The sequence below is a fragment of the Acipenser ruthenus genome, chromosome 45 (genome assembly GCF_902713425.1).
Source record: "Acipenser ruthenus chromosome 45, fAciRut3.2 maternal haplotype, whole genome shotgun sequence".
Lineage (NCBI taxonomy): Eukaryota > Metazoa > Chordata > Actinopteri > Acipenseriformes > Acipenseridae > Acipenser > Acipenser ruthenus.
The window spans coordinates 9,671,724-9,683,664 of NC_081233.1; the positions used below are offsets into that span (position 1 = coordinate 9,671,724).

The window sequence follows — 11,941 nt, forward strand, 5'->3', positions numbered from 1 at the left end:
GCAACCCTTCAAGAGTGCCAGGATCAATGAGCTGCTAGCAAGCGTAATGACAAAAGCACCAGCCCAGGCATTAAGCTTGTATGCATTGTACTGAACCAGCATAGACACCCGGAGACAGACATCTCGTTATCAAGGGGCCCGGCAAGAGAAGGTAAGCGAGAAACGACAAGACAAAATCAACGACAAAAAAAAAAAAAAAAAAGTGATCATTCTCGCTAGCCTGCAGCGGTCTTGCACTATCTTACACTGTCTCCAGTACGCCTTTTTGAAGTTACAGATGAACTAGCTCTATGTTCCAGAACGCGAGGGTCGTCCGAGATCGGTGCCCCTCGGGCTCTGTGAGGCCGTCGCCGACGCAGGGAAAAGCACAGCAGCCGTCTACAGAAGATGAGCACTCAAAGGAAGAAGCACCCGTACGCCTTCGGAGAGTTTGAAGACATCTTTTATTGAAATCCATTGTGAATTACACAGTACATGCTGGAGCGTCGCTGCTGTCACGTGATCCACCTGCCCCCTAATCAAGGGGAGGGGAGCCGCATGCCCTTGTGAGCGAGCACCTAAAAATACTCATTGATTTACCCAACATTTCCAATAATCGCCCCGGAGAAATCCTACGCACTTGCACATGGGGGGGAAAAAAAAAAAAAAAAAAGTAGATCGCTTTCTTATAGGCGACGGACAGAAATGGTTTACAGTGTTCATAGGACCAAAAAACCACAATGCCTTTGATCAGAACAGCCGTTAAAATGCAGCAATTTTTGTATTAAGAAGGGACTGAACGGTTGTTCTCCGTTTCTTCACAAATATTTAACCAGCAAACTGCTCTAATCGGGACTGCACCCGCTTTTAAAAAGAGGTCCCTCACCCACTACACAGAATGCTAAAGGGAGCTGCGCTCGTGAATATTCATCAGCAAGGCGTTAATATTCATGAGAGTGGGCGGGTCCAGAGGCCGTGACAGCAATGCACCACACTTTATAAAACCAGGCTCATGTCATCAAATCAACCGGAAATTCTGAACAGTCTCGCCACTGTTCAACACAAACTTGGAATGAAAGATTACAAAAAAATACATATATATAATTACAAAGAAACAACAACATTGATGAGGTCCCTGTGTCTTTCTGATTGGTGGAGAGAGAGATGGGGAGGGAGGCTGTAGTTCCCCCTGGAAGGAAAGCTCTCGTTTTCAAATCTATCGTAGCAGAGACCACTTGATCTGCTCTTTCGCAGACTGAAGAACCTGAAGAGAGAGGGGGAGAGGCCCAGTGGGGTTAATAGAATATATACATATATAAACCAGACATTACTGGCAATAGCAACAATCTGAATTGGTTCCTCTTTGCTTAAATACCTACATACCTGAGTGACAGTCTGCTCTGTCAGAGGAACATCGTCTCCCTGGAAGAAAACGGGAGAGTGAGAAACGAGCAGGAAGGACGAGTCAATACGACCGTCTGTGTGACTGTAATGTGAAGCTGATTGAAGTCACTGTTTGTTAGTCAATGAAAGCAGCTGAACCATCACAACAACTATTACGTCTGTAAAATATTCAATTTTCAATTGTGTGTCAGTGCCTGTGTGTGTGTGTGTCTCTGTGTTGCAGGCAGTGTGTGTGTGTGTAGCAGTGTGTGTGTGTGTGTCTCTGTGTTACAGGCAGTGTGTGTGTGTGTGTAGCAGTGTGTGAGTGTGTGTCTGTGTTGCAGGCAGTGTGTGTGTGTGTGTGTGTGTGTTGCAGTCAGTGTGTGTGTGTGTAGCAGTGTGTGTGTGTGAGTGTGTATCTCTGTTGCAGGCAGTCATTGCTTCCTCTCTTACCCTCAGTGCCACGCGATGCACCACCTGCTGAGGATCACTCTCCAGAATCACCCTGCGAGAGACAGAGAGAGGAGAGAGATTCAATCACAGTGTTGGAATAAAGACTCCTGTTTGATAGCAGTTTCACCCAGTCCAGGTTTTACTACAAGCCTGATTAGCCCCAGTGTGATGGTAACAAGCTCAGGCGTGTGTCTTATTAAAAGCAGGAATGGCTCACACTGCTATGCAACGGGGGGTGTCTTATTTCCATCCCTGGATACACATTGGATGGTCACTAAGCAGCCACACATTCACAGCTCCTCTGGCCCATGAGAAAGAATTCCCTCCCCGGTGACTCACCCTCCATCCACGATCTCGTCCACAGCGAGAAACAGCCCCTCCATGTTCTCCAGCAGAGCCCTCTTCTCAACGTTCTTCCTGCGGGACACAAGACAGGGCTGGGAATGAGACAGTGTCACCCAGTCCAGGTTTTACTACCAGCTCAATTAGCCACAGCGCGTATCGCTAACAAGCTCAGGGGTGTGTCTTGTTAAACTCTCAGTGAAGCCAGGAATGGATCACACCGCTCTGCAGCGGGAGTCTTACTTTCATCCTTGTGATCATGGAAACTGTTTTCAATAGAAGTTTATTCTCTTAAATAAACAAACGCATTCCCTGTAACAGCCATTATTACAAAACATCCGAGTCTCTTACCTTAACATCTGACTGAGCGAGTCAAACAGGCAGTTCAGCACCGACATCAGCATCAGCTGAGAGGGGAGGAGGAATGGGGAGGGTTAGAGCACACAAATAAAACCAGCCCCGCACAGTGCATCACACGAGGAGTGAACACCATGCAAAGCACCCCCTGGTGACTCCTGGGTTAACTTAGTGAAACTACAAGACAATTCAGCAGCATATCTGTGAAAAAAAAAAAAAAGCTGCAATACTGTGAACTGGTAAATCTACACAATTACCAAACAAGACTGCCTGTCAAACTAACACTCCTTCATTGAGATTTGTATTTTTTAAACACATTGTGTTCCCTGTTTGATTCCTCTCTGATGGTCTTGCTTTACCTCGTTCTCGTATGAGCTGCCAATCACATAGAAGTACAGATCGATGCTGCTCTTATAGATGACAGTCAGCCCCTCCAGGAGAGCTATCTCACCTGAGAGAGAGAGGGAGGACGGACACACAGTTCTGTTTAATAAAGACCGCGGGGCTGATGTTTGTATTCTATAGTGTTTTGATGCATTTGCTTTGTCTCCCTGCAGGAGGGCAGGCTTGCTTGCAGGGTCGGGATCAATCCTTGTTTTTCAATTCCAATTCCTTTGATAAGATCGTGGTGATTATTATTCAACTGCTTTCATCTGAAGCCCGTTTAACTGACTGAGAAAACAGCGACTTCGGCTGAAGTCATTTGGTTGTCTGCGAGAAGCTCATTTAAACAGAATACCGCCAAAGTGCAATTCTGATCAGTGCGGTGTTGTAACAGATTCATACGGAATGGGAATGGCAATCCTTTTCAAAAGGAATTGGAATTGAAAAAGCAGGAATTGAGACGACCCTGCCTGCTCGCTCGCTCGCTCGCTCCCTTACTGTCTGTGCGGTGCGTCTTGTTGAAGATGTTCTTCTCGAAGGCTTTCTGCTCCTTCACCGTGGGGTAAGTGTCATCATAGTACTGCAGACACAGAGCACAGCGAGGGGGGGTGAGAGAGGGCAGGGCAGGGGGTAAGTGTCATCATAGTACTGCAGACACAGAGCACAGCGAGGGGGGGTGAGAGAGGGCAGGGCAGGGGGTAAGTGTCATCATAGTACTGCAGACACAGAGCACAGCGAGGGGGGGTGAGAGAGGGCAGGGCAGGGGGTAAGTGTCATCATAGTACTGCAGACACAGAGCACAGCGAGGGGGGGTGAGAGAGGGCAGGGCAGGGGGTAAGTGTCATCATAGTACTGCAGACACAGAGCACAGCGAGGGGGGGTGAGAGAGGGCAGGGCAGGGGGTAAGTGTCATCATAGTACTGCAGACACAGAGCACAGCGAGGGGGGGTGAGAGAGGGCAGGGCAGGGGGTAAGTGTCATCATAGTACTGCAGACACAGAGCACAGCGAGGGGGGGTGAGAGAGGGCAGGGCAGGGGGTAAGTGTCATCATAGTACTGCAGACACAGAGCACAGCGAGGGGGGGTGAGAGAGGGCAGGGCAGGGGGTAAGTGTCATCATAGTACTGCAGACACAGAGCACAGCGAGGGGGGGTGAGAGAGAGGGCAGGGCAGGGGGTAAGTGTCATCATAGTACTGCAGACACAGAGCACAGCGAGGGGGTGAGAGAGAGGGTAGGGCAGGGGGTAAGTGTCATCATAGTACTGCAGTTTCAAAAAGGTGCAGGAACTGACATTTCTAAATCAATTGTGGCACCTGCAAAATTCTCCATAACTCATTGTATTCTGCTACCTAATTGTGAAATGACTCTTAATTTCTAATATATATATATATATATATATATATATATATATATATATATATATATATATATATATATATATATATATATATATATTTACATTGGAAAGTTTGGGCTCAGCCTGTGTAATAACATTAAACAAGCCACTGAGCACAACGTGCTGTTAAAATGGAGAGGGTTATGTTTTAAACGAAGGTATCACTGACCGCTCAACACTGAAGAGCAGCCCTCTCTCCTGCATGCTGGTCCACAGTCACTACAGCCCCCCACCCCAGAGTGATAAACTGTGCACCCGGGCACTCTGACACACAAGCCCTGGACTCTGTACCTTTGCATAAAGCCTCTCGCCATCATTGTCAAGGATCAGAACAGCCTTCACTGTGTACAGAGAGGGTTCCTGTTGATAAAAGGGGACACATTATTATTAATTAGCAGACGCTTTTATCCAAAGCGACTCACAGAGACTTGGGGAGAGCTATGCATTATCAACAACTACTGCTGCTGCTGCAGAGTCACTTCCAATAGGACCAAGTTTGTTTTACTTCTCATCTGAACCCAGAACCTCCTGGTATCGAGCCCCTTTCTCTAAAAGGGGACGCTGTCACTGGCATCTATCATGTATATTTTATATATATACACACACACACACAGAGTACACAGCCTAATTAAAACATGCAAATGCTAACATGCAGTACACCTGTCAGCTTTTCCTGACTGACTGTAGTAAACGGAGCTGCTGCAGCCCCTGCCTCTCCTCGCTCTCCTGTGCTGGTCAGATCGGTCCCCTCGCTCGAGTCCCATGCAGCTGCAGCACCTGAGCTCCCGAGACAAAGTTCTGTGATGCACTGACTTCCCCAGAGTCACAGTCCGAGTGTATAACAGAACTCCACCTCAAACGCCCGCTCCGCTACGAGGAGGAGGGAGGGCAAGACCAAGACCACACACGACACGCTTCTTCTTATTATTTATTTAATATACGCGCCTTGCGGGGGTTTCCTTGACTTTATTTTGATCTTGTTTTTAACCCTACGCACAACAGTAGTATTTTGTGATGTCGCGCCGGCAGTTCTTTTCTGTTTTTTTGAACTGCACGACACAGCACGATGATATGAAAACAATGAAAGAGTATTGAGACGCCCCGGCCTTATCTTCAGCTCCAGAGGCAGGGAGGCGCTGTCAGCTCAGATAGTAACACGAGAGCTATGCCGAGGTGTTGGGAACTGCTTACTTTTGAGAGGGGAGGGGGAGTAAATATATATATATATATGAGAAAATAAATATATGGGAGCCAGCCACTGATCGGTGGGTTGAGATTTAGGACTTGCTGTTGGGTGTGTAATGCTGACACACTAACGATAGGGTTGATGTACTAAAGATTATTGTTACAGTATACCGCTAGCGTAGCATACACACACACACACACACACACACACACAAAACAATGCAACTCCAGACGATCAGACGTAAACAATCTATACATTTTGATGATGATGATTATAATGATTATTATTATTGTCATTATCATGTTCGACACGGCAAATGCGCTGTGCAGGGATCTGTACACACAGTTCAGGGAAAGTCCACGGTTCAGGTATTCCTGCCACACGATGTCACCTGCAATTTAAAAGCACCCTCGTTTATAAGAATTATTATTACTGTTATTGATACAGGACGTGTTTTAAACACGTAGGACGGCGGCAGGCTATGCCCGGTCACAGCGCTGGATCCTAAGCATCGAGAAACAGAGGACTCCTGCTTTTATATAATAACATTAATACACAAACACAGCATGTTTGTGACTCCCATTCATGCCATACAATCCATACAATCGAATCATCCTCGACTTCGGACTTGTGTCGGACATTTCCTCCCTCGGATCATCAGTCTAAGATGATTTTTTTTTTTTTTTTTACAACACCGAAAATTAAACAAAACGACTCCCAAGGAAAAGCGGGACCCTGTTAATCGGTTTCCGAGCACTTCCTCCCCATTTCTCTCCTTGCCTAGCGCCACTTTAGCCGGAGGCTTTACTTAGCGTGCAGGCCACGTATCGAAACAGCGCGCCGTTTGGACCGAACCGAGACATAAACCCGGAGTCAAACCAAGGGGCTTCGACTCCTCGTCCCGGTTATTTTAATAACCTCGAAACCCCGTTTCCTTTCCCCCTTCAGATCCCACAGTTACCCTACCAGTATAAGCGAGTCCATCTTCGAGCAATGCCGACGTGTAGCTGGTCCAAAAGGTAACTTGCTTCCGATTGGGTAGGGTGGCCTGCCAATCACACATTTGTTCTTTGCTATTGGCTGATAGTGGAAGTCAGTCACTATTCCGAACCCGCCTATAAAATACAAGACCCGGCCTTTTCGGGATTGAATCTGGAACACCCGCCCAAGAACCCGAATCCCATCCTTTATTGGATAATATCGCTGTCAGTTAACTGAAAGTGTTATATGATTGGTTGAAGTAGGGTGCAGTGGAACGGCGTACCACCCACCATGCGGTTGCCAGGTAACAATACTGTGCGTTCAACGGTGGAAATCTGAACGGTAAAATATTATAATATTTGGAAGGTATTTCCGTTCAAATAGCTATAAATACTAACAGACAGTGGCAACGAGTTACTTCAGCTGAAGTCTCTGTTTGTCAGTCAATTAAATTGGTTTCAAATGAAAGCAGTTGAACGATCATAGCGATCACGTCGCTAAAATATAAATTACAATTCCTTCAGATTGGGGATTGATTTTGGAAATGGAACTGGAACATGGAATATATGGAATCCAGCATGCCAGCCCCATCAATTGAGCACACAGCGAGATCAATCAGGGTACACAGATCGCAGGCGCACAGACATGAATTGCTTGTCAATGCTATAGCAGCGATGTTATCAATGTTTTCCATTGGAGGAATCTTTCTGAAGAGATTTTAAACCCCTCTTCCGTTCGGAGGTCCTGTTTTTTGTGTCCTGTGTCTCCTTGTTTTAGCCAACTGGTCTAAAGGGTCTTATATTGATCAAAGCGTTTACTCCAAGCTTAATTAACTGCTGTTTATTTTATTTATTAAAGAGATGAAACGGCTGTGGATTTTTACAAAACTAGAACCAAACAACTAAGTGATGTCATCAGAGCTCTCATGCCGGTTTTGTTTTTCATTTTGTAACATGTAAATATTTTTTTTCTCCTTTCTAAAAAGAGGAGTGAATTAAGGAATGGAGGAAACGCTCTGAAGATAGGTCCCTTGTCAGCCCCCCTCTTCCCCTCCTCCTCCTCCTCCTCCGCACACGCACACACCTAGTTTTCTCTGAAAAGGGGATGTTTCTCTTTCAGGAAAAGGCAGGCGACCTACTCTGGTTTTTACGAGACAGTTTGGCGTTGTGAAATCGGACAGGAAGCTGAACAGGCTTCGGAAACTAGCATTTCACAAGAGAGAGAGAGAGAGAGAGAGAGAGAGAGAGAGAGGGGGGGGGGCAGAGGATCCTGGGATACAGGAGGTCTTACCATGGAAGCTGGTGTTTTGTTACCATTGTCTAGTGTTCTTGTTTCCAGGCTTACGTACTTGTGTTCAAACCACAAAACTGGCCCATCAGCTAGCAGCAGTGAATGTCAGAGAGCAGTTTGCGTTTAAGATGTTGTCTTATAAAAGGTTCCTGCAAAGTGTGATAAAGCACAGTGAAACCATGGTAAAGCATAGGGAAGCATTGTAAGCACAGAGAGGCATGGTATAGCATAGGGAAGCATTGTAAAGCACAGAGAGGTCTGGTAAAGCATAGGGAAGCATTGTAAAGCACAGAGAGGTGTGGTAAAGCATAGGGAAGCATTGCAAAGCACAGAGAGGCATGGTAAAGCATAGGGAAGCCTTGTAAAGCACAGAGAGGTCTGGTAAAGCATAGGGAAGCATTGTAAATACAGAGAGGTGTGGTAAAGCATAGGGAAGCATTGTAAAGCACAGAGGTCTGGTGAAGCATAGGGAAGCATTGTAAAGCACAGAGAGGTCTGGTAAAGCATAGGGAAGCATTGTAAAGCACAGAGAGGTCTGGTAAAGCATAGGGAAGCATTGCATAGCACAGAGAGGTGTGGTAAAGCATAGGGAAGCATTGTAAAGCACAGAGAGGTCTGGTAAAGCATAGGGAAGCATTGCATAGCACAGAGAGGTGTGGTAAAGCATAGGGAAGCATTGTAAAGCACAGAGATGTCTGGTGAAGCATTGTAAAGCACAGAGAAGTCTGGTAAAGCATATTCCCATATTGCATAACAATGGGAAAAACATGTGTGCATGCACAGTGGCGATCATTTGATTACAATTTGGCTGCTGATGAGAAAATGTCTTGTGCTTGTCATATCAGATTGTTTGTGCGTTCCTCAAGTGCGTTTCGAAATGGGTGCAGATGGAGGATTGTGAAAGGGCTCCCTGGCATTGCAGCAGGCTCTGGTTAGCCACAGTGCTGCTGTGTTGAAAGGGAGGGGGGGGGGGGGGGGGGGGAGAGCAACTTGATAAAAATAAGACTTACAATTTCTGTTATCAGTTTGCACTGACCACCTCTATCAGTGTTAAAGGAGTGATGATAACTGAGGCTTCTAATTCTCTCTCTTGTAATTCTCTCTCTTGTAATTCTCTCTCTTGTAATTCTCTCTTGTAATTCTCTCTCTTGTAATTCTCTCTCTTGTATTCTCTCTCTTGTAATTCTCTCTCTCTTTAGCTGCAGTTCAGCTCTCGATTGGTAGCAGTATAAGTGCAGCAGCTTCGAATGCCGTCTGCTTTTTGTTCCACTTGCTTTACTATTTCTTGGTGTTTTGAGTTATTATCGGGGTCCAGTTTGTGCCGGATCACACCGGATTCCAGATCCGGTACCTTTTTATTCTGAGACGAGGAGAGAATTACAGAGTTTGCAAATGATGAACGGTATAAAATATATATATAAGAACATGTACAATAAAAACACATGTTCTGGAACGATATAGTTTAGGATGCAACATCAGTGGGTAAGAAAGTGTATTTAATTTAAGGGGGCATGTCGGAGTCTAGAATTGCTATTGCTTTATTTTTATGGTATTGTGTAAACAGCCATGAGGATCGCTGGCCCCTGTGTGTTCTGTAATATATTTTTTTTAATTGTCACACCTGGTTTCCCCTTCATCTCAGCTGGTGAAGTGACCTTTGCGTATAAGTACATATGTATCTATGACTGTACGTGATATTCAACTGGTCCTGTTATAAAGTATCTCAAAACAACAAAACAGCGACACCGAAAACCCCCTAAAGGGTTAATTCCGTTTCCCAGAAGAGAAACAGAAAAGCCCCTGTGAGCAGTGCAGCCTGGGACTGAACCACAGTGAGGAGGTCAGGCGGTCAGGCAGGCAGGCAGGGTTCCTGTAAACACTGCCCTGTGTTATACCCTCCTTCTCCTCCTCCTGTCTCCTCCCCTCCCTTCTCCTCTCCTCTCCTACACCAGTGGTTTTCAACGCGTACCAGTACTGGTGCGTGACAGGCTTGCAACTGGTCCACACTGGCAGCTGTTTTCTATGATGATATTTTGAGCACAGTACTCCCCTAATCGTAATGCATCAAGCTGTTTGAACCGCTGAAAAACAGAGAAATGAGAAATTATGATGAGAGGTGTTTGTTCTGAACTTTCAAAGTTACTGATGGGGAACCCACGCAACCACTCTGTGTTGTCAAAATAATTTGATGATGCCGTCCCATTTTCAGTGAGAAAACCTGGTTGTAACGGGGTAGGTCTCTGTTTTACAACAGCTGTTTCAGATTGCACATGGTTACTGGTGCACCTGGTGGTCCCCTGCTGGAAACACTGGTACTGGAGATGAAAAGGTTGAAAACCACAGCCCTGCTTCACTGCCCGGAGCCTTTGAGTGTCGCTATCTGTGCTGCACGCTGCTCCCCTGGGCTGTGCCTCGCTTATACCTTGATTCTCGGGACTCGCATTGTGTTTTAATGTCCATTTCACAATGTGTGTGCAGACCAGGCAGAACTCAAAGGGGATCAACAGCAAGGTTAGAGGCTTGACAAGCAGCCTCAGTGCCGGTGTGCTGCAGTGTAGAGAGTCTCCCGTCTGCTGTGCCACTCGGAGCTGGGCTGTGGTTACGTTTACAGATTTGGCACTTGTAGGGTAAACAAGCCCAGAGCCAGTAATTACAGTGCCGGGAAGGAGAGCACAATGACTGGCAGGATGGAGCCCGCAGTGACATCACTGCCATGAGGTCACACCAGCCCTGGCCACAGTCCTGTTCAGACTGCCACAGTCTCAATCCGCTCTGGGGTACAGTTCAAGCAGCAAAGGTCGTACCACAGGGCTCCTCTTTCACAGGAACTTGGGTCACCCCGAGTCACACAACCCTACGCAGGCTGGAAAAGGGGCTTCAATTTCTTTTTTTTTCTTGTTTAAAAAAAAAAAAAAAGTAGTTATAACAGAAACATGAACAACCTGATCTTAATGAAAGCCTGCTGCACGTTATTTTTTAAATTTATTTTTGTTGCAATGGGCGGAGTACATCGTTTTCGGGGTACCCTTACCTGCTATTTATTTCGGGTTGTAAAATTTGGGTTCTGTATATTCCGTGATTTCACCGTGCTGGATTCGAACCCAGATCCTCCAGAGAGGTATTTGTAGTGTGATTATAAACATGGTAAACTCCCCTCTCCAGTACAGTCAAACCAATAATCTTTCTTCCTCGTATTATTTTGGTAAACGCTTTTCATTTATTTATTCAAACTCATTTCAATGCCTACATTTCGTTCCTCTATTTGAATTTCCTCTTCTACACAATCCTTGCGCAACCTGGGGAGGTGAAAACCTACCGGTGCAAAGAGGAACACGGTCAAAAGGGTCAACGAGGAGAGAGAAAGACAGGGAGACAGAGAGAGGGACAGACAGAGGGAAATGGCTGTTCAATGCTTCTGTTTTGAGGGGCAATGTTAGCACAAGTATACGGCAGCCACAATGGGATGAGACTGGCATGGGTCGAATGCGAACATTTGTTATATTTTTGACACACCAAAATAATAACTGTAAACACGTGTTAGGACCACGACCAGTATATCGCTAACATTGCAATACTGCATTTCACTTCTGCAGCCCTGTTTGCGTGGCTGGCTGGTGATGGGAGTATCTCTGTGCAGTGGTTCGTAGGCAGGGAGTGAAATGACTGTGCGCGGCTCTTTAAACTGCACAGCAATTCACACTGTGAAGCGTGTGAGCTCTTCTCAGCACACACGCTTCCCTTCCCCCTTCTCAAAGAACACATCTTCCCACTCTCTCTTCCAATGAGTAATACCTTTCCAGACTCGTACAGAGTTCCACGCGATGACACGCGCGTCGCACTGCACTGTCGCCAGTATTCTTTATCGTAAGTCCCACCCCCTTTTAATCTGGCAGGACCGGTAAGCTAATTGCAGCCTGATGTTTATTTTTCAGGTGCTCTGGGAGCCTGGAGGTGTGCAGGTGTGTGTGTGTGTGTGAGTGTGTTTGTATCAGCGTGAGTGTTTGTGTAACTGTGTCTGTGTGTCTGTGTGTCTCTATATCTGTTTCAGTGTGTCTGTGTGTCTGTTTTTCAGCGTGTCTGTGTGTGTGTGTTCCAGTGTGTGTGTTTCAGTGTGTATGTTCCAGTGTGTGTGTTTCAGTGAGTGAGGGCTTGTGTTTCAGTGTGTGTGTTTCAGTGAGTGAGGGCTTGT

The 11,941-nt window shown here is 46.1% G+C and overlaps 1 protein-coding gene across 1 annotated transcript; it reads right to left on the minus strand.

Annotated features, from left to right (window-relative positions):
• Nucleotides 1–424: 424 nt before the first annotated feature.
• Nucleotides 425–6,554, minus strand: LOC117971063 (coatomer subunit zeta-1). Its single transcript, XM_059013158.1, has 9 exons — nucleotides 6,448–6,554; nucleotides 4,587–4,655; nucleotides 3,397–3,478; nucleotides 2,874–2,965; nucleotides 2,509–2,564; nucleotides 2,155–2,232; nucleotides 1,816–1,867; nucleotides 1,363–1,401; nucleotides 425–1,243 (listed from the first exon to the last, which is right to left on the minus strand). Exons 1-9 carry the CDS (start codon nucleotides 6,463–6,465, stop codon nucleotides 1,196–1,198), a joined length of 534 nt encoding a protein of 177 aa, XP_058869141.1. The 5' UTR covers nucleotides 6,466–6,554; the 3' UTR covers nucleotides 425–1,195.
• Between the last annotated feature and the right edge of the window lie 5,387 nt (nucleotides 6,555–11,941).

Excerpts from the sequence above, each read along its gene's own strand:
- LOC117971063 (XM_059013158.1), bottom strand. Across the intron at positions 2,966-3,396 it reads CAAGACGCACCGCACAGACA|GTGAGATAGCTCTCCTGGAG; the intron begins GTAAGGGAGCGA and ends TCTCTCTCTCAG. Across the intron at positions 1,402-1,815 it reads TGCATCGCGTGGCACTGAGG|GGAGACGATGTTCCTCTGAC; the intron begins GTAAGAGAGGAA and ends GTTTTCTTCCAG.